Source organism: Aquila chrysaetos, chromosome 2, assembly GCF_900496995.4.
Source record: "Aquila chrysaetos chrysaetos chromosome 2, bAquChr1.4, whole genome shotgun sequence".
In the NCBI taxonomy this organism is placed as follows: Eukaryota; Metazoa; Chordata; class Aves; order Accipitriformes; family Accipitridae; genus Aquila; species Aquila chrysaetos.
Window position 1 is genome coordinate 14612805 of NC_044005.1, and position 20943 is coordinate 14633747.

At 43.6% G+C, this 20943-nt stretch overlaps 1 protein-coding gene across 7 annotated transcripts in view; it reads right to left on the reverse strand.

The window, feature by feature from the left end:
• EVL (Enah/Vasp-like) overlaps window positions 1–20943 on the reverse strand; it is a 155453-nt gene that overhangs the window by 86442 nt on the left and 48068 nt on the right. The window contains exon 1 of one of the 7 annotated variants that reach the window (XM_030041105.2): window positions 480–661. The exons of the other annotated variants lie outside the window; for them this stretch is intronic. Within the exon in view, the coding sequence (XP_029896965.1) occupies window positions 480–490 (11 nt within the window). The 5' untranslated portion in view covers window positions 491–661. Of the gene's footprint in view, window positions 1–479; window positions 662–20943 lie in introns of those variants that run through there. 7 annotated transcript variants of the gene reach the window in all.

Here is a 20943-nt window from a genome sequence, read left to right on the forward strand (position 1 = left end):
CTCTCACTCACGGGCCAGCCATATCCGTATTTCAGGAGAATAATACCTTAAACAAAGGCTTTGAAAGATCATAATCATAACTAATAATCAGGAGAGGCAGACTCATATGTGAATACAGGAAATCAACATAAAGGTCTTTCATTAAAGCTGGCGTTGCTTTGCCTTGGTTTCCCTTCAATCCCAAAAGAAATGCAAATAAACCTGTGACAATTCCCCTGGAGCCGACGGAGGCAGACCAGGAATGAAGGAGGCTCGCTCCATCAAGTCAGCCTCTCCCTCACTGCCAGGGGATGCACATTAATGCAGCGTTGCTGCAAAAGCTTAATTACCATTTTATACAATTATAAATTATCCTATGAGGCTATAACCAAAACCCAGACGTTCTGCGTTAATGACAATACATGCTCTCCGTCCCATCCAGTCACGTTAACCCTGGTCAACAAATTCCCTGCCATCCTGCGCAGTCCCCAGATACTTACGTGCCTGCCATCAAGGAAGACCTGGTCAGGTAATCCTGCAGGAGTATACGCTCAAATCCAGCACGTGTGCTTAAACCCAAATAGGCTATTTCACCTGATTACAGAGCAGAGGACAAATTTGGCAGGGAGACAAACCAGGAGTCTCTATGAAGGCTTATAACCAAAACAGGAAAGGGAAGCGCTACCGGGAGAGTAGAAGGGCAGGAAGTAACACTTACTTGTACACAGGGGCGGGGAACGGACTTCAAAGAAGAAATGTATTCTTTCTTACAGCTGATTTACCAAACAAAAGTCCAAACAATATAGATTAAGATTAGATGCACTGCCTTTGCCTCACTGGTGGCATGGATATTAAATTATTTTCTCAAGGCACGGGTTCACTGTCCAAGAAAAAGCAAAAGCAAACAAACCTCAGACCCAGAAAAAATTGCTATTATTCATTTATTGCATGGGTGTTTGCATGGTACGGAACCAAACCCAGGGGCCCCGGCGGTACCCAGGGCCCCCGTCCCGCCTCGCCGCCAACCTGGTGTTGCCTGTCCCTTGGCTGGGGGCCAGCTCCAGCCCAAAACTTGAATTGGAGCGGCACAGTGCCAAGATACTACACGCTGACTCTCACCTCCCATGGCAATACAGCTTTTGGACGGGAGCTGCCTTACGCCTGGCTAACTCGGGGTCCACCAGAGCAAAAGCGGTTTTTTGGTTGCTCTCCAACCCTGTCATCCTACTTGGGGCATCACCATAAATACATAAACTAAGAAACACATCTTCACAGAAGGAGGTAATCGATCAGGTAGCTTATAGGAGATGCGAGAAATCTCCAACACTTAAAAAACAAGACAAAATTTGCTCCAAGGGGTGTGTAAGCAGCGCACGCCCTCCCTCCATCACCAGCAGCCGGGAGAGCCCCCGTTTGGCCCAGCAGTGGGCAGGCCCCCAGCCAGCTGGTACCTGGAGACAGCAAAGATGGGACTTCACCACCTCTCCCCTGCATGCCTGCCTGCCCTGTGCTAAGCCTCCCACAAACGGCATGCGGGATGTGGCTTGAAGTTACTGCTACGGAGATCATAGCCATAAGGAGGAGGATACCTTATCTCATGGCTTCTGCCGTAGAAGACGTGCCATCTGCTATTGCCTTTCAGGCAATTAGTTCTGTGTACTATCCTATCTCTTTTTTAATTAGAGTGCCTTGCAAAACTAAGCCTCCTTGACCGTGCTGTGCCTGCAAGAGACCCCTGGAAGACTACAAGCCTTCATTTCCACCCTGCCATGAGCTGTCTACATACGTGTTTGCATGCATCCACGTTCCTGTTAACAGGCAGGTTGTTTTTTCCCTGCAGTAACGCTTCCACCTCCCTTCGTATCTCTGCAGGCTCTCATTTGCCTGCTCTGCTGCTTCTTTAACTGGGCATTGCCATTTGGCTATGGCAGCAAGATGGCCTAGTAATACAAATTGAAACTTTGCAATTTTAGAAATAATAACTGAAAATATTGCAGCAAAAAGACTGGAGGTCTTGGAGAACAGGACAGCAGATTAATACTTTGGTGCTACCTTTCCTGGGGTAAAACTGCAGCGGTTTTCATGAGCTCCCTCTCAGAGGCCCTTGAGACAGATCATTCTTTTCTCTCCATCCCTTGGTTTGACAAATTTGTACACATGGATGTAACTACCTGCAAACACTGTCTAGTCTTCCCAGCTTTGCTCAGGGTATGGGTGCATTATGGCATGAGCAGATTAACAGCAGAGGGAAAACACGACGGGGAGAACTGGATGGACTCTGCTGTGGTCTGGCTGTAAGTAGAGAAAGCTGGGGTTTTCATCCCGTTTTCACAAGAAAATATCTTTGGTGGTTTTTTATCAGGGTGCTCACAAGTTCTCTTAACATGTCTAAATACGTCACCTGTTATCTGTGATTACACAAACACAGACAGTGCAAATACAAAACGCAAACAACTGCAGAACAAACCCACTGGATGTTCAGAGATCCCAACTGCCTCCCCCTATCTCTGACCATCACCAGCACTCCCTCTTTACGTCCTTTACCGTAATATCACTTTTTAACACACATTGCTTAAGAAAATACTCCTCCCATGACATTACTTGAGCCACCCCACGATGTGTTCCCAGAAAGGTAGTGCAGGATCAGCGTGTGGAAGGGGATAGGAAGGTTTGCACCCACTCGTATGTCACTGTGTGTGTCACTCAGCATTTTGCTGAGCCATGTTGTGCCCACCCAGGCATTACACAAACCAGGAACAGACGCGTTACCTAATCTGAACCCGGTTCCCTAAAGTGCAATGAAAATTAACTACCTCCCTCCTGTAAACCATTGCACAAAACCTTATCATTCTCACCTGCTTTGATCCCTTTTGCCCATCTGCCTGAATGTGAGCTGGAGCAGCCATGGTGCCCAGGTAGCCTCCCAAAGCACCCCACAAATGGCAGAGCTGCTCAGCTCTTGAAGACCTGCTGGAAACACAGCAAGGACCTGTGATTTTACCACGAGGCAGCATGTCGCATCGCATGCACGTGAGATTTCTCTGGGAGTCAGCACCAGAGGCTCTGAAGTCTCCATTAATGAGCGCGAAACCTGCAGAGCCCTGAGGAGACCAGGCCAGAGGAGATCACACAATCCCTCACGTCCTTGCAGTGGTTTCAGAGTGCAACATACATGTGAATAACCTTAGACCCGTGTTTGATATAGCAAGAAGAGAGAAATGTAAGAAATAGGCTGGGTTTGGCAAGGCACAACCAGCTACATAAACTCTTTAGTGCAGTTTCTGTTGGGGAGCAAGAGCTACAAATGCCGCTCTACCTGAGCAGATTAGCAGAGTGCTTTTCACGCTCACTGTTTTTCCTGTTATACAAAATTACTTTTATGGTCCAACTGAAAGACCTGCAGAAACTATTGGTGAAATGGCACCTAGTAAAAACATGGGTGTCAAAATCTGGTTGATCTCATGGTTGCTAGTGCATTTCCCATTCAGCTGCAGCTTCTGGTTGCTCTGCAGCACATCTCTGTATGACTAAAGGGTTTCGGTTTTCAGCTGATGGGGGAAGTTTAAAACTCAACGAGAAATAAAGTTCCCACTGACATTTAAGCAAAGCTTTTCATGTTGTGGTTTTTTAATGCCTTTTTTTCTGTTTAATGGAACCTTTCATTATCACTTTTCTGGGATTTCAATTTGGCTACATTTTCCTCATACTACACCTTTCTGATTTGAGATCTGGGTGGATTTTGGGCACTACCTTGTTTCATTCAAAAAATCCTGCTTTTCATGAATTTAAAACTTGGCTTTTGGCAGTTCCTCTGTATAGCTCATACACTGCTTAGACTATTATTGTAGAGTTTGTCTGTGTAAACAGTACTTTACTGCACGTATTAGAAAAGAAGGACATAACCTGAAAAATGCATCTCCAAATAACTATGGACTCAAATCACTAACTGCCCAGATCAGCCACACTGGCTCCACTGTTCTAGGCAGAGACATTTGGGAAGATGGACTAAGGAAAGATCTGAGCAGCCTTTTTATTTCTCTGATTTCATGTGTCTGGGATAGATATGGTCACTGATTACGGGGGAAGGAGACAGCACTTAGTTGTCAGAATAGTTTTCCTGCTAAACCAAGCAGATATGATTCTCCTTGCACACAAATATCAGCTACAATAATATCAGCTAGAACAATCTGGTTTTAAAGATTTGGTTCTCCTGGACACAAATACCTTTGAATACACTTGAAAACTCCCAGCCTTCCCCCAGCTCCTGCTAGCACTGTGCATGGCCAAAGCACAGCAAAGAGCAGGTCACTACTGACACATCCAATGCCACGCTGGGAACAGTGACAGTGAGTGGGACAAAGCCCAGCACTGCCTCTCAGTGCCCCCGTCATAAGCCAAATTAATTTCATTAAGCACAGCAGCATACATTCCAGCAGAAGTGCCTCTAATCACCTCTTTGCATTGCTAAAATGCCTCCATGGCCCTGGACTAGAAAGGGAGCACTTAGAAGGAAACAGCACTCCGAGACAAATGACAAATAAGACCCAGTAACTGATTTCTATCCAGTCCTCACAAAGGAACATATGCTGGATAAACAGATTATTTCAGTCATGTGTTGAGATCTGTGTGAGATCAGGATTCCTGAACACAGAAGCAAGGCTTTAGTTGCAGTTTCGTGAATATTCCCATAGGTTTCCGAGCACCACGTCTGCTGGCCATGTACTAGGCTTTCATGTTCCAAAGACGTCCAAGTACTGTACTTGCTTTGTTTTGGAGAGTTTCATGACCAGATGAAACATGATTTGTATAAGACAATAATGTTATACGCTTTCAATCCTTAGAGCTGCAGACTGAACGCAGAAAGATGAGTGTCCCTGCCTCAAAATGACTCATCTCCAAATACAAAACCCAGTTAATTTTTAAGAATGAAATGATGCACTGTAGAATGTGTTGTGTATACTCCAAGGCTATCACAATCATAATACAAAAATAAAACTGTAACCACCTAAGAGCTATTTGAAGGCAGTCGTGATTAAAACATTTTTTTCTTAATAAGCACATATTTCACACCTTCCAAATAACTTTTTATACATGTATATCTGCTGTTTTTAATTCTGTGTTACTCCCCAAAGGCATCTTATTATATTGCACAAAATTCAAAATTTGCATATGGCAATGTCTTTCGTTTAATGACCTCATGATTAAGAAATCTGAAAGTTCACACTGAAACTGTACACTCAAATTTCATAAGCCACAAGATAATGTTATGAATATATGCACAAATGCTACATAACAGCATATAAAATATGCAGTTATATATTCAGATTTGCAAAACTAATTTCACAGCTGTTAATAGTCTTTGAACATAAGACATTTCCTCATACACTGAGATTTGCAACTGCTAAACATGCTGATGAGACAAAAAAAATTCCTTGCCCTCAGAAAGTTTAACCCTGTACGTTAATATATGCTATTGCTCTCTCAAATCACTTTTTTTCATGCTTTTCCCTCATTTTAAAGGAGCAGGAGAGATACTGGAGAGGAGGGTAGAATATATTTTAGTATTACAAGAGTTAGAAATGTCCAATGAGCTAAGGTGCTAATTGCCACTTTGACAGCAAAACAATTGTTCCTGTCCTAAGCATATTTTATAAATCAGAATCTTCTTGAGAATATTAATTTAGGATGCAATCCCATCACTGCTGAGGTCCAAGGAAGTTTTGCCATGGACTTAAAAGAGACAAGACTTAACACTTGGTATAGGTCCATTCAAGTAGCGATAAATAAGAATATGGCAGGAAAAAAAAAAAACCAAATCTTTTAAAGGAGGTGAGATATGCAAGATTTGGGGAGCCTTATTTTTTTCTGCTGGGAAGCCCCTGACTCTCAATTCATTCAGTGCTCTTTCTGAAGATGATTTCATCTCCACCCCCTCACTCTGCAGAGGGAACAGTCAGGACTCACCTGCTTTCAAGAGGACCATCTATTTTGGCTGATGCAAACAGCTTAGGTATTGCATTAAGGAAATAACAGTATTGCAAAGAATTAACTCTGTGGCTGCCTTCAATTTTCCTCTCTATAAACTATGATGAGCAATGGGCAGTAAGCCCAGACCCCACGTTAAGCAGCACGGAACAAGCTATAGACCATATGGAGAGAAATAAACTGCCACTTCATACACAGGATATCTATAATGCTTTTTTGCTTGAGTCAGCTAATTGCACATCCGCAAATCAGCACATTTATAACAAATGGAGCGTTATGATATCATGGGAAATTTATTTAATATGATCAAAGTTTGCCAGAAAAAGTTCCCCTGAAAGTATGAAAGTACTTAAGAGTCCTGAGTGCCTGGGACATTTTACAGTCCTTATTAAACAAACATTTCCATGCTGTTTCATGGCAGCCAGTGGTGCAAAAGACCGTATCTTCTCAGCAGCCTCACTGCAGCCACCAGCGTGGGCATCTCCCTGCGGCAGGCAGAAGATACCTCCATGCTCACAGAAGCAGGCACAGCACCCACACCTGCTCCGGCAGCAGTTAAGTTACTGCTCCCACGAGTAGCCTCAGATGAGGGTTATCATCTCCTGTCTTCTCCAGAGGCTGAGAATTAAAAAGTATAGACTTTCAAATCCTCTTCTGTACTGCAGATTTTAAGAGGTGTACTTAGCTTTCCCACATAACTTTTGTAATGGTAAAGCAAATCAATGACCTTGATCTAAAGAGCCATTAGCAATGGTCTAAGCATCAATATAAACTCACTTGGGGTACCAGCTGAAAAATATTCTCATATTTATGTCACCAAGCATATGCTATCCCCCAACATTGCTCCACAGCAGATGTCTTTTCACTTTCAGCTTGCGTTTTTCCTTAGACTTCAGTAAACAGATTATCACAAGTGGTTACAGCAGCTGTAGGCAGGGGGCATTTGAACTGCATACATTATTTTTCATAGCTCCTAATTTATGGGCAGGCCATACAAATTTCTGGTGTTTCAATTTGAAACAAGAAATACCAACTTTATCATAGTCTCAAGGAGAGATTAGGAGCTTCTTGCTCAAAAACTAGCACTTGCTCATTTCTAGTACTAACCTTTGTTATTTAATGCTCTCCACCACGAAGTAACGTAATTCAAACATCATGTTTTACTGAGCAGATAAGATACTTGCATCATGAGACACCTCTATAGCATGTTGTGGGCACCATAACCCAGTGGAATTGTTTTTATCATAAGCCTTTTAAAGGCAAATGGATGAGGTACAGCCTAGCAGGTGTGAAGATAAGGAAAGGTTTTCTGACATTAAGGGATGCTAGAGTGAAAGGAAGGCATGTAAAAACAGCTTAAGAGATTGGAGGGGAAGAAGCTGACAAAAAATGATCAGAAATTACATTTAACTGCATTTTTATTACAGGCATGTGCCTGCCTGATGTTCAGGTTGCCAGACTGACAATATTTGCTATTCATTGGGAAAGCACTTTTCAAGACAGAAACACCATCCATTAAAAGTCAGGGCCCAAACCACAATAGTAAAGTGAAGGCTGTGCTGCGCTGGATGGCTGCAAAAGCTGGTGAGCTCTACTGCTGAGAGAAGAAAGATGCACTAGGATGGCATTTGTTGAGGTTATAAGAGGACTAGAGACTAGGTTAACACCGAGATGAAGAATGCCTGGCCTTGTTTCTACACTTGTTTCTGATATTTGCACTTCTCGGAATGGGACAGGTGGGAAATAATAGTTGGCTTACGGACACAGGGAAACTTCAACTTGCAGAAGGACTCCTGAAGGTAGAATGGGTATGGTCAGCGGTTTGTCATGTCAACTCACCACATCTTTCATTACCATGTAACACACTGTGGAGCAGACACACAGGGAAGCTCTATCCTGTAACAGCAGTAGAGCATCCCTACTCCTTCCACTTTTTACATGTCCTACAGTAGGTAAGTAGCAGCTTTTACAATAATCCCTTACAACATTTAACAGGATGCTCAGCTAGTTTTGCATGACTCGATACTTGCTCCATCCTTGCTGAAGTTGCTAAACTCCCAATAGTAATTTCAGCTGCAGCAGAAACTTATCTTTTATATTGTCTCTGTCATCGGTCAGGCAGTAAAACAAGGTAAATGATACTGGGCTATTGGAGCCTCATCTTAAATCCAGTGTCTGCACTGATGACAACAGGCAATGAATGTGGCCTCAATATTTGCAGATATGCTTCAGCTAGGAAGAATAACAAATTATGCCTGGGCACAAACAACAGTCTGTACAACTGAGTCATAGTATGTATTTAGATTAAGTATCTTCATTCTGATAAAAAGTGAACATTGCAGGTCTGATCATTTGTAGATTTCCGTCATGGAAAAAAGTACAGCCCTCTTCAAGGTGGGCATAAAAGAGCACCAAATGTAAACAAACTGTACTCAAAAATCGGTAATCAGTGGGGGGAGGGGGGAGGGTGTCCCCTAAATTTCACAAGAAGAATAATTTTCAGATTATTTTAGTAAAAATAAACACAAGGAGAGCTAGTGAATAGAGATGTCCAGTAATCAAATCCGTTGTCCAAAACTACTGACAGTACTTAACAAAACAAAAATTATCCTGGCAGCCCCTTGCTTTCCCCCTCCTTCCCTCCTTCCATTATTTCTTGGCAAAGATTTGTCCCCATTGGCTGGCAGATAAAAATATTCAATGAGTGCCAAAATTGAAACAGGATCCCTGAGCACATTTGTGCACCAGACTTGTTTGCGTGCAATGTTTGGGATTTTGCGAGATGACTATGTATTTTTCTAAATCAAAGCTGCACGTTATTTGCAATGCACAAGACACCAAAGACAAAAGGAAAGATTATTTCAAATAATGGCAGAAGTACTTTTGCTTTCCCATGATTTGTACCCTTTTTCCCTTAGCAACCTTTCTCACCTCTTATAAAATGATGTTCTTGACTTTGATATGTCCCCTGTGACGTTCCCATCATGCAGAGACACCACACAGCACCACTTCTCAGGAGTTAAGTGTCTACTAAATGGCCAGCTACACAACATGTGCATGTTGGTGGCAAGCGGCTGGTCAGCCAGACCACATGCGGCCTTTATCTTGGGAAGGGCTCCACTCTGAATCACTCTCCTCTCCATCCACTCGCTGAGTCTCACAAACCAGTGACTTTTATTCCTCTGTCAAACTAGGCTGACACTTCCGAGTCTGCTGCTCATCTACTGGGAAGGTGGTAGAGAGAAGGAAAAGGATGGGGCAGATAGAAAGGTGAAGCAACTGCATAAGCCTTATTTCCTTAGTAAAGCAAACTGAAAAGAGGTTGGTGGTGAGAGCCTCCCAAAGAACCACTGCTCACCTCCACCAGTACCCTCACCAGCTCCTCCATCTGCAGCCAACGACCGCCAAAGCCTCTGCAATGGCATGCGCAGTCCCTTTTAAAATCAGCTTCAGGCTATTGCCAAATACAATATCATTGCACAAATGATGTTTGTATGTAATAGTATCCAGGACTAAACTTCTACTAAAAACACTTCAGGCAGTAAATTTAGGCATTTTGGCTTCACGTAGCCTGTTGCTGATTTCATTAAATCTTATGAAAGCAATCGCCTGTAACACCAAAACCTGAAGGTACAAAAAGGCTGGAAAGCGATCATAAAGGATGCATTGGGACCAGCATTAAGAATGATCATCATCAATCTCACAGGCCATGTCACAGGTTTTGGAGTTATCATGAAATTACGTGTGTCCACAACATGGAGAAGACATTCTTATGGTTTGTGACAATTTTCACAAGTCAGAGTTGACAAAGATTCTTCCACATCTTTTGCAGAGGAGCTAAAAAGTCACTAGAACAATGGTCTCCAAACTTTTTTGACCGCATACCCCTATCAGAAAAAACTTCATGCACCCCAATATATATTTCTTTATAAATTATATACATGTACTACTGAAGTTTTAGTATCTTCTTCCCATACCTCAGTGGATTGTCTCATCCACACCTCACTTTGGAGACCATTGCACAAGAAGATGGCAAATAATACAGACCCTTGTCTGAGCCCCAAAAGGAAGCAGGTCTAGTAAAATGTCAAGATTTTGTGAAGCCACATCCTTTATTTCTACTGAGCCACAATGTCCAGGAGAGCAAAATGTATCATGACTGGAAAATTGCTGAGGAAAAAAAATTACAATCTAAGGCAAAGCAATTTTCAGTAAAATTTCCAAAACTGTATACTAGTAATTTAAAGTCCTTCTGCCAATCTGGAAAGCTATACCAACTTAAAAGGAGGAGGATGGAATGAGTTTTCCTCAAGTTAATGTTGATTAAGAAGAATAAAGAACCAAATCACCTTTGAATAACCATGAGAAATGCAAGACTCAGTTATTCTGTGGTGCTGAGCTGTAAAAAAAGACCATATAAATTCCTTTGACTTCAAACCTACATTTGGTAAGTGGTAGCAAACAGTTACACCTCATAAGGGTGGAAGTTCTTTATAGTTCCTATATTCCCCGTCTTGTCCTCTCCTTCATATTGGGAATTACAGACTTTTTCCAAGAGTATAACTTTCTAGTTCTCTGGCATTTTTTTACTGCCTAAAACATGTAGGTTTTTTGTCAGAACTTCAGACAGACTTGTCAAAAGATAACCCTCCCACCCAAAGCTTAACATAAAAGTTTAGCCCCTGAGCCATTATACAGACTGGGAGTGTTCAACAGCCTATATGTCAAGACGTGCTTTTCATAATAGTACCCTGGTTTTATTATAACAGCACTGAAATATTTAGAACTGTTCTTCTGCATAACTGATATAATGTTTTGGAAAATAAAAATAAAAAGAGAACCGAAAATCACTCACAAGTCAACAAATTACAGCAAGGAGAGGTGGATACAGGGAATAGGGAAAGTTTCAAAAGTAATTCAACTCTCCTTTCCTGTTTAGGCCTTTCTCAACTTCCTAAAGCTCTACTGTCTCCCAAGATAACAAATTCAGGAGGGCTGAGATGAGGTGGTGGAGGATTTCTAAGATGGAGCAACATACCACCTGCAATACATCTTCTTCCACTTGGCCAGTGTTAAGGCTGCCCAGCCTCTACAGTAATGCTAATAGCCACAGCCAGGTGGGATCAAAAGGCAAATTCCTCTTTCAGGTGTGGCAACCATTATTTCTCAGCCCCAGCAAGAATATGGAAATCAGCATCCGCAGCTGTATTATGATTAAGTTGTTAATTAAAAAAAAAAAGCCCACAAGACTTTTGAAAGATTTAATAAATTGCCACAACCTCCAAGCTCTTCCCCTACATCCATGCTGGCTTCTCTCTACAGCCTGAAGAGCTTACCAAAATCAAAATTGATGCAGAAACCTTCAGTCAGTTCACAGCAGGATCTCTCACAGTGAACTTTATAATTGGTGTGTTACCAGCTGAGCAACTTTACAGCGTTATTTGGTCTGCTGAAACCAACTCCCCGAAGTGCAAAGAGAATACAAATCAGGCAAAGCTCTGAATTGTCTCTTGGGCTGCACACTCAGTTTAGGCAGTTACAGCTTAATGGATAAACCACTGACCTCCGAGACCCCTATTCAAATCCCGCTTGCATTCCCGTGACGGGTGCTGGAACTGGGTTAGGAGCATTAGTTTCAAGGAACCATTTTCCAAAGTACTGTCTGCATTTTTTGCCATGAGCCTTTTCTCTTCAATATTTCTGCCTTCCTTGCCTGTCTCATCTCTTTCTGCTTAGGCTGACTGGCTTCTAACACCCAGACAATGGTCCTTATTTACTTAATAATACAACCACAGCTGGAAATCAGACCGTGGATTTGGGGAACGCTCCTCTGAAATACATGATGTGTGAAAACAAAACTTCCCTGCCTCACTCCGATGGTTATGGTAGCCTGCACAGGGAATGGTTTCCAGCTTCCAGCTTGGTGTTACACAGCTAGTGGACTCTTTACCGTTTGTCGGGTTTTCCATCCCTCCTCCATATCTTTTCTGGACAGAGGCATTTTGCTCTTCAGGAGTCCTCTCGCCTGCCCCAGAACAAGGGAAAAGGGAAAACAGAATAAAGCAACAGCTACTGATTGGTGTGCCGTATGCCTCATCGCTCTCAGTCTCTCACTTCCACTGCCACTTAGAGTTAGGTTCACACTGTTTTTAAAATGAGAATAAAACCTGCTGATACACAAGGTTTTCTATGTCTTGGTTTCTGTGCAGGCTCTTTTGGTCTGTGACATGCCCGAGGCAGGTACCACCAGCCCTTGCCATCCATGCTGCCATGCTCACTGCTGCCAAGCACACTGCCCAGCTCTGACTTTGCAGTCTCAAGGCACTGCAGGATTTAATAGAAACTACCCAGAAAACAGGGAGAATACTGCTCGCTCAGCAGCATGTACATTCACCCAGCGAACTGGCTGTGGCACCCGTGGGATCTACCATTCCCTGCTATGAAAGCACCACACTTGCTTTGCTGGCTGGTGCTGGGTGAACTGAAAAACCCTCAGATGAGCATAAGGTTCAGAAAAGAGAGGGGTTTGTTCCAAATTCCAGTTCACTGGTTCTACCAGTATCCCTTCAAGACAGGTTTTGAGCATCAGTCTCTTCAAACCTAGCATCACCCCAGGGCAATCTCAGTCACGTGCCAGAAACAAGACTCGTGCTTTACGTGCATCTGCGCTCCTCAGATCACAGGCACTACACAAGGTGCAGTTGAGCGGAGGGAGGCCCCTTGCCCTGAGCAGCAGGACTCGGAGGCAGAGCCGAACCACAGAGCTCTTCGCAGGCCGGCTGGAACCGCGGCACTACCTGCTCCGCCACAGCAATGCTCGCATCTCCAAAGAGGGGAGGCAGACCATGGTTTTATCAGAAGGAATTAACAGTGACCTCTTGATTAATTGGTCGCACAAACTGTTGGATGCGTAAACTTACGAAAGAAAAAGGGGTATGATGAAAACCCTTGGAGATCTCTGGGCAGTGAGTGTGCTCTGCCAGGATGGGAGATCTCTGAAACCAAGGTATGAGGGCACAGTCCCTCTGTATGGGCCATGACACCAGAGAGCCAGGAAGCAGAGGGCTGGCTGAATGGTAGGAGAGAATAAGAGGGTTTGTAGATTTACATTTTCCTTCACTTTTTCATCTGTACATTTTATAAACATTTGCAATTATATCATCCACTTCAGACGTTACAAGTAAGTACCATCACTTACATTTCGACATAACCCAGCTTGAGATAAGGTTAGTTTCCAGGTACCAAACTAATATTACCACGTGCCTCAAGCAAAATTGTGGCTCTGTTTATAACTGTGAAGCTCTAATGAGCACCCAGCTCATTATAATAAAGCGTAACACAGTGTGCAATGAAGTGTGCCTTCAGATACACTGCATGGAGCGGTGTGAGAGTCAGCACTGCTGGGCGAGGGAGAGAATGAAATGCCTCCTGCTGAGCAGGATTACCAGCAAACAAGGAGGGTAGAGCCAGTGTGGGTAACACGGTATCTTCAGTGTGAGCTGTGGCGACTCATGTTTCCACAACAGCAGCTCACTCCTAAAGGTACTGGCCAACTTGGTAGCCATCTGTGACCCTCTCTGTGTCTCCTTCGTTCAGGGGTGCAGAGAGCATCACTTGACCAAGAGCTAGAAGAGCCCACAGGCCGCACTTGGGCTGAGCCAATATGAGCCAAACTATTTATGCAAACTAAGAAACTGGTTATACTTATGCATGATCTCCATGTAAGACTTGTTTTACACACAAACTCCAGCCAAAATTATTTCATCCTTTTCATTTATAGTATTTTGGTGCCCGTATAAGGACATACTTATTCCAGGAAAAAAAAAAAAAAAAGAGGAAACAGTATGCCTTAGTCCTTCAACTTATATTCAATAAGAAGTGGAAAACCTAATTGAAAGACATCAATTGATAAGTCTTTCCTGCAGTAACGAAAACAAATTAAGCCCAATTCAGTTATTTCAGTTCTATTTGTTTTTTTAGTGATAAGACTGGGATTTCTAAAGATACATTAGGTACCAGTCTGAAATCCAAGGGAGACTTGGCACTTCGGTATTCGCTGTCTGAGCTTCTTTATAGGAGCAGTGTTTATGTTGGAAGTGTGTTGGATGGTTTAATTCCAGCCTACTGAAGAGCAGCCTCCAGGTCATAGATCTGCTGCAGCTAATTTGGCAGAAGCAGCACTGCCTCTTCAGAGAAGGGCAACATGAATCTGCAAATACAGCTTCTGTCTGGGGGAATGAACAGCTTTAATTTTCTGTAGAATGACAGTCACTGAGCAAATGTAAAAAAATAAAACGAAACAAAACAAACCCCAAAGACGCATGGTAGTAAAACACAGCTCCTTCAACAAACGGAAAACCTCCCCTCTGCAGGAGCTTCAGCTCCCCTGAGGCAGCGTGCCAGTATGGTGCTGGGGGGGGGGGCACAGCAGAAAGGGAGAAGAGACTTTTTACATTGTGAGACTGAAAGCTATTTCAGCCATTTCAGGTTCACACCTACCGATTCCATCTGTGATGAGCTTCCCCCCCACTAGTATAAGCATGTTTCAGCATCTTGCTGGGATGTTTAGGAGCTGGTTGCCTTTTCCACATAACCCTGGGAGAGGCAAAGCACTTGGGCAGTGCTTTTGGCAGGCAGCAGCGGGAAGGCAGCAGGCAGACCCCTCCACACCATCCTCATGCCAGCACACCCCAAGCCCGCAGCGCAGGGACCAATTCCAGGCAACTCCTAGGAGAAGGCAGCCCCACACAAGCAAGAGGTGCCCACCAGTGCCACAAGGCTTTGGGCATGCTGTGTGGCCCAGGACAGGTTAGAGGAGGGATGATGGATTACTATCCTTTGGGCTCTCCATGTGCTTCAGGTTTGCTCGAGGATACAGGCATATAAGCATATAATCTGTAAGGAGCTACCCGCACCCACATTGATCCGTGTGGGGGCACATGTCGTCGTAGGGAAGGGGAAACGGGCAGGAGAAAGGAAGCACGAGTGGTTGTGCCAAATGCTAACGAGAACATAGAGAAACCAGACCCAAACCATCCATTGTCCATCTGTCCTAGGCACTGTTCTCCAACGGGCTTTTCTTTAAGGAGGAAAGATGGCTGTGACCTTCTGTCTGCTGCTGGCACTTTCCTTCCAGAGAAACAACTAGCTGGATTAAAGTGTATACAGGAGCTCATGCCTGTCTTAGCTCATTTGACTATTACTTACTCTAAGGAAAAATCCTGCAGTTCTGAAATCTGAGAATTTCCACTGCGGACTCACCAACTGCTTAGCCACCAAAAACCGAGATCACAGAAACAAAAAATATTATTTAAAAAAATATTTTAAAATATATTTAAATATATTTTTAAATATTTTTAAAATTATTTAAAAATAAAAAATGCTAAACTCAATGTCTAGTTTAAAATAATTTTCAATCTACTTCCATAATGCTACAGGCAACTTCAGTTAGCAAGATGTGTAGTGCATTGAAAGAGAAGCAATCAAAGACATTGTCAGAAAAACAAATGCGATAAACTGTAAATAGCAACCACATCTTTCAGATATTCAAGATGGGCAGCACTGGTTTCTTGGCGTTAACTGGAAGATTTATCATTATGGAAATGATGCTAAATTCTACTTAGAAACAAATCAGAAAAGGCAAAACCAAACTGGTGTCTCCAGTAGAGTACCCAAACTAGGACGATCATGGCAATTTTGCTTTGCATCAGCTAACAGAAAACAGTTTTAAGGGATAGCACTATATTTCTCTACCTTCACAAGCTTCTACAGCTTACAGTACTATTATCATTTAAACTGTCTCTGGGAACATACATTTCTTGTGTTTGAACAAAACCAAATCAATGCACCCCCTCATGCAGGTCAGACCTGCAGCGAGCTGGGATTTCTGGGGAAGGTTTGCTTTGCTGCTCAGGCGGAGGGCTGAACAGGTTGAGGGAGAATCTCTTCTATGTATTTCCCTTTCTGCAGTAAGCAAAAATGCCGCACTCTGAAAACAGCATTTGTAGGTTGACACAGGATAAAACAAACCTTAAAAAAATAAATCAAGCTTAACAAAGAGGCTTCTTCTTAACATGGCTAATGGCACAGGTTCCTCTACAGACAAAGACACTGTTTGACCTACTGCTCTAATTAGAGGAGTAGTGATGTTGACATTTGTGTTGTATAAAGCAGACATGTTAATAGCCAGAGGGAAAACTGTCAGTGCCTCTAAAGATCACAGCATTCATGGTGATGCACGATGCAGCCCTTAAATATTCAAATAATCAATTCAATGCTTAACTTCTTTTACTGATAACAAGAAACAACCTCCAAATCAGCAAAAAAAAAAAACAACCCCAAAAGAATCCCAACTTCAGTTATTGTTAATGCTGAAAGATTAACAAGCAATACATGAATCAGTTTTATTCTGCCGAGTATGGTATTTCCTTCCAGATTGTATGTAATCCAGTTTTGCCATGAAGAAACACGAGCAATTTATACTCTCTGGGGTTTTCACTTAATATTAAAATAACAACCCCCAGAGACCATGGTTCATACATTCTTATGTGTCAAGTTTACCTAAGCATCAAAAGAGATACCTCTTCTCATTTATAAATACATGAAGTGAGTTTTAATTTAACTCTGCTCTGACCTATTGCATCATATTCCCTTGACATGAGCCGCATCATTGCTACAGATGGGCACTTCACGTTTTACAGATCAAAACCCCTGCAGTAAACCCTCTCTGTGCAGTGCCCAAGTACCCTAGAATGATGGAGAGCCCTTAATGCTGCGGCTCAATTAGCTCCAACCCTCACTCAGATTTTTCCCCCAACATGTGATGTTCTCAAGCCTACTTTTACCCAAGGCGAAGCTGAACGTTAAGTACAACAGACTGACAGGAGGTTTTGTACTGCAGTCCAAGACTGAAGCTCTCCATTCCCACCTCCTGTATCCCAAGGAAAGAAGTCTCCTACAGGCGCAGAGGTGGAGAGAGGCACAGCATCACTCATCACATCCCACAACACGCTGCTGGCTCAATACAACCCATCCTGGACACTTTTAGAGCCTGTTTTGTAATTAATTTCTATAAGTGGATAATTGAATCATTAAGCTGAATTAAAGCAGTATGATAATGCACAAAGCAAAAATGTAACTCCTATTTATCCCACTGATCAGTCCAGCCTTCAAAACCACTGCAGTGTGATTGCTACTGTCAATGAATTCTGAAGGAAACAATTTAAGCTGGTAGGAACCATGCTGTCCAAGCTTAAAGAAATTAAGAAAAAAGACCTTTACAATGGTATGTATTTTGTTTATATGTAGATTGCACCACATGCCTCCCATTCCTTTTAATTTTTCCCCTAGCTTTTTAAGACTGTTCCACTTTCCTTTGCACGGCATCCTATGTGGCCAGCATTGCTCTAAGGGAAGGCACATGAAGCTCATCTGTCTTCCCCAAACAGCTCCAAACACAGCACATGGACATATATACATGAAAGGTAATGAGATGATCTTAAAACACATTATGGTGAAGGGATCTATGAGCCTGCAAACATGCTTGGAAGGTAGATTACAAGGAGACACCCCCTCTGAACGGCACCAAAGTTTTGGGTTGCTTCAGTGCAGTAAAATCTGTACCTTGTTTGTTGATAATCAAGAAAAATCAAGCCTGAAATGACACTCATGTATAAAGAAGATAAGGAAACAGGGCCACAGTACACTATACACCACAGCAGGAGAGGGAAAGTTAAGTTCATGTCATTCACTCTTTGCTGCACAAGTGCTGCTATTCCCTATTGATCTCCACCATAATTGTAAGTAGCCACAGAAAGTCATTTCCACTGCCAGGACGGTGCTTTCCAGAAGCAGTTTTGCTGTTTACAATACCTTGGGGAAAAAGACGGAGAAATGCAGAGGAAGGAAGGAGATTGTTCTTCCTCAAATTCGTTTTATACTGACAGAAATCCATTGATCTTGTAGGTTTTTTTCTCATTTGCAAGGGCATATCCTTCCATTCCCTGAAATTCCCTGCTGCAAAAATTAGACCATTTAAGCATGAAGTGGGGCACTAGAGGCAGATACAACAAACACAAGAGGAAAGGGCAGACATACACATGACAACAGCAAGACACGAGGCCACAGCAGATGGTTTGCAGTTAGTACTGGGCAAGAGAAGGGAGCCGAGGCGGGTGATGTGGCAGGTACATTGGCATTGAAAGGGAGATGCTGCCCCATGTAAGAAGTGACCCAAGAAGGATGAGTTCAGAAACGGAAAGCTCCTGCTGCTGTCCCTGGAGTCACCCATCTCCTGCTTGCAGAGAAAGGTCTTCCAAAGAACTAAGCTGTGACCCTGTCTTTGGAGAAGGGGCCAAAAGCAACACTCGGTTTGGCTCCAACAGGGAGAAGATTTTGGTGGAAGACTGCAGATGAACATTGCAATAGAGAAACTAAGGATGGTGTAAACACCTTCCCTGAGCATTTCCAGGGAGCAGCCTGTGAGAGGACAGAATCGGCCCATGTAACGCCATCAGTTAGGGCATTTAGACCATGTTATGGTGTCATTCAAAGTCCCAGACCCACCTCCCACACGTCACCAGTCAGATTTGTCATAGCACGGGGGATGCCTCTTCCTTTCCACCACATCCTCCTGTTTTCAGGAAGAAAGCAGCTTTGCCACAGCGGGCTCAGAGCTAGCAAAGGAACAAGCTATATTTATCCTAGAACATTTGCAACTCCTGATGGATCTAGAACATACCATGATAAAAAGGAATAAATGCTATTTTCCAGTATTGCTGTTAGCACTTGCACAAGCCAAGTGTTATAAAACAGCATCTGACGTGACAGTGCTTTACATAGTCCCTGCAGGGACAAACCACCTGCTGGAAGAAAACAGGGAGGAAAAGGGAGGAATCAGGCCCTTTATTAATAGGAGACCCAAAAGACCCGTATCTCAGTGAGAAAGTTTTGCAAATTCATGACTCAAATTTGTATTCTGTCTCCTCTTTACCTGTTCAGCATGTAACTGGCACATGATTTCCAGGCACTACTATAAAGCAATTTATTTGTCCAGACAATAGGAGGGAGCAGTAGGTTCCTCCCAAGCCAGTACTGCTCCTGCTTTTAAGCTTGGCTAAATGCAACCGTTGCAGACTATGGCAGCTGGCAGGCTCAGCCACAGAGCCTGCTGCGAATTACTGTTAACAAACACATTTGGTTTTATTAAGCCTTTCTTCTTCCTCCAAGTGTTGTAGTCGTGGTTTCTGGAGTAATCACAGACACTGTTTAGAAACGTCTTGAAAAGCCCTCACAAGGTTCACCTTGAAGCTGCTGAGCATAGGGGTTTTTTGGCTGCACCAGAGATGTACCTGCAGCCTGTGGGGTCTGATGCTTCATGGAGGGATCAGTCTCAACCCCACAGTCCTCAGCTGCTTCATCCAGGGTGTCCCCTTCCCTGCCAGGTTCCCCAGCCTACCTCCCTACCCTAGCAATAGAGCTTACTTGACAGAAATCAATGTTAAAATTCAGATTAGTGTATCAGGCCAGCAACTCCTACCATACATGCTTTCAGACTGGATCAGCGATGAAGTGGGGACCACATATGAATGGAGACCCTGCACCTGCAGCTGAGTGGGAAGGGAGTGGGGGGAATGCAGAGGAAGAAACAACTTTCAGGGTTTCAGATCCAAATTTTTGTCCAGAGGAGCTGGACCAGACCACAACTTCCCCCTAACACCGGTCACTTACATGAAGCAGTAGTGTTCGCAGCTATCAGGATTTCCACTGGGAAATCTGTGAGCTCTCTTAACCTCCAGTGTTCATAAGGGGGCTGTTCCCACAGCGGGGGAGAGGACTGTGTAAAGGATGCTACAAGAACCCACACCAGGAAGCCATTATTTTGGCAGAATTACATGCTCACAACCCGCTATCAGAGTTCGGCATCTGCCCGAGCAGAGCCACCGGCAAACGGGGCTGAGGAGGAGGGACCGGGGCTGCCGGACGGGGCGCAGGGTGACAGCAACATGCGGGTCAAGTTTCCAAGAGGTCTCCGAAGTCGGGCAATGAGTTTTGCGTGTGCTGAGCCTGCCATGCCAAGAAGGGAAGTTGCTTCACAGCTGCTGAGGCTGTGAGCCTACTGCCCTGCAAATGGATCTGCTTCTCCCATTGTCCTCCTGAAATTCTAGGCTTGGCTCACACCACGTTTAATTAGTGTTTGAAGCGTTCTTTTTTTTCCAAACCCCCAGTATAGAATAATAACACTTCTGATTAGCCAGCAAAAGAGATGACTGTGCTATTGGACTGAAAGCTATAAGGCATCCGTCAAGTCTCAAAAGGTACCAATCTGGGTACCAATCTAATGCGGTAGAGGAAAATAGGTAATTGCAGGCTCATACATAATGGAGCCAAAGCAAATTACCTGCTGATGATGTCTTTATAGTACTGATACTGGGGGTGGAGGGATGGTTGCCAAATGGAAACCTGCTCAGCCTTGGGAACCAACTGACATTCTTATACCCAGGAATCACGTAGATGCTCACAGCAGATGGAAATTGATGGCTGTAATCTCCACGAGGAGGATGCTGGCTGCACTAAGGCACCCCTGCTACCCACCCCATGTGGCATGACCATCAATCTGATGTGTGTTATTAGCACAATTCAAGGTTGCAGACCGTTGCTGGAGAAAGAAATAAAAAATCCACAATGTGCAATTGCTGAAGGAAGCAGAGAAAGAGGATGGCAATTTTTGTCAGTTCACTGGATGAAGATACGTCCCTTGAGCAGCTCTGAAGTTAACACATGGGTATTAGCGGGACACACGTACGTTTCTGTGCCTACAGCTACACAGTGTGGTTCTCTGTCTGCTTGGTCACAAGATCAGTGCAGCTGGTTTTTACAGTGCTGGGCCACATAAAGGGAGAAGAACAATAGTGGAGATGACCTTTAGCGTAGCATCAAAGGTATATTTTGAAGAGTTGCAATTCCACTGAAATACTGTTC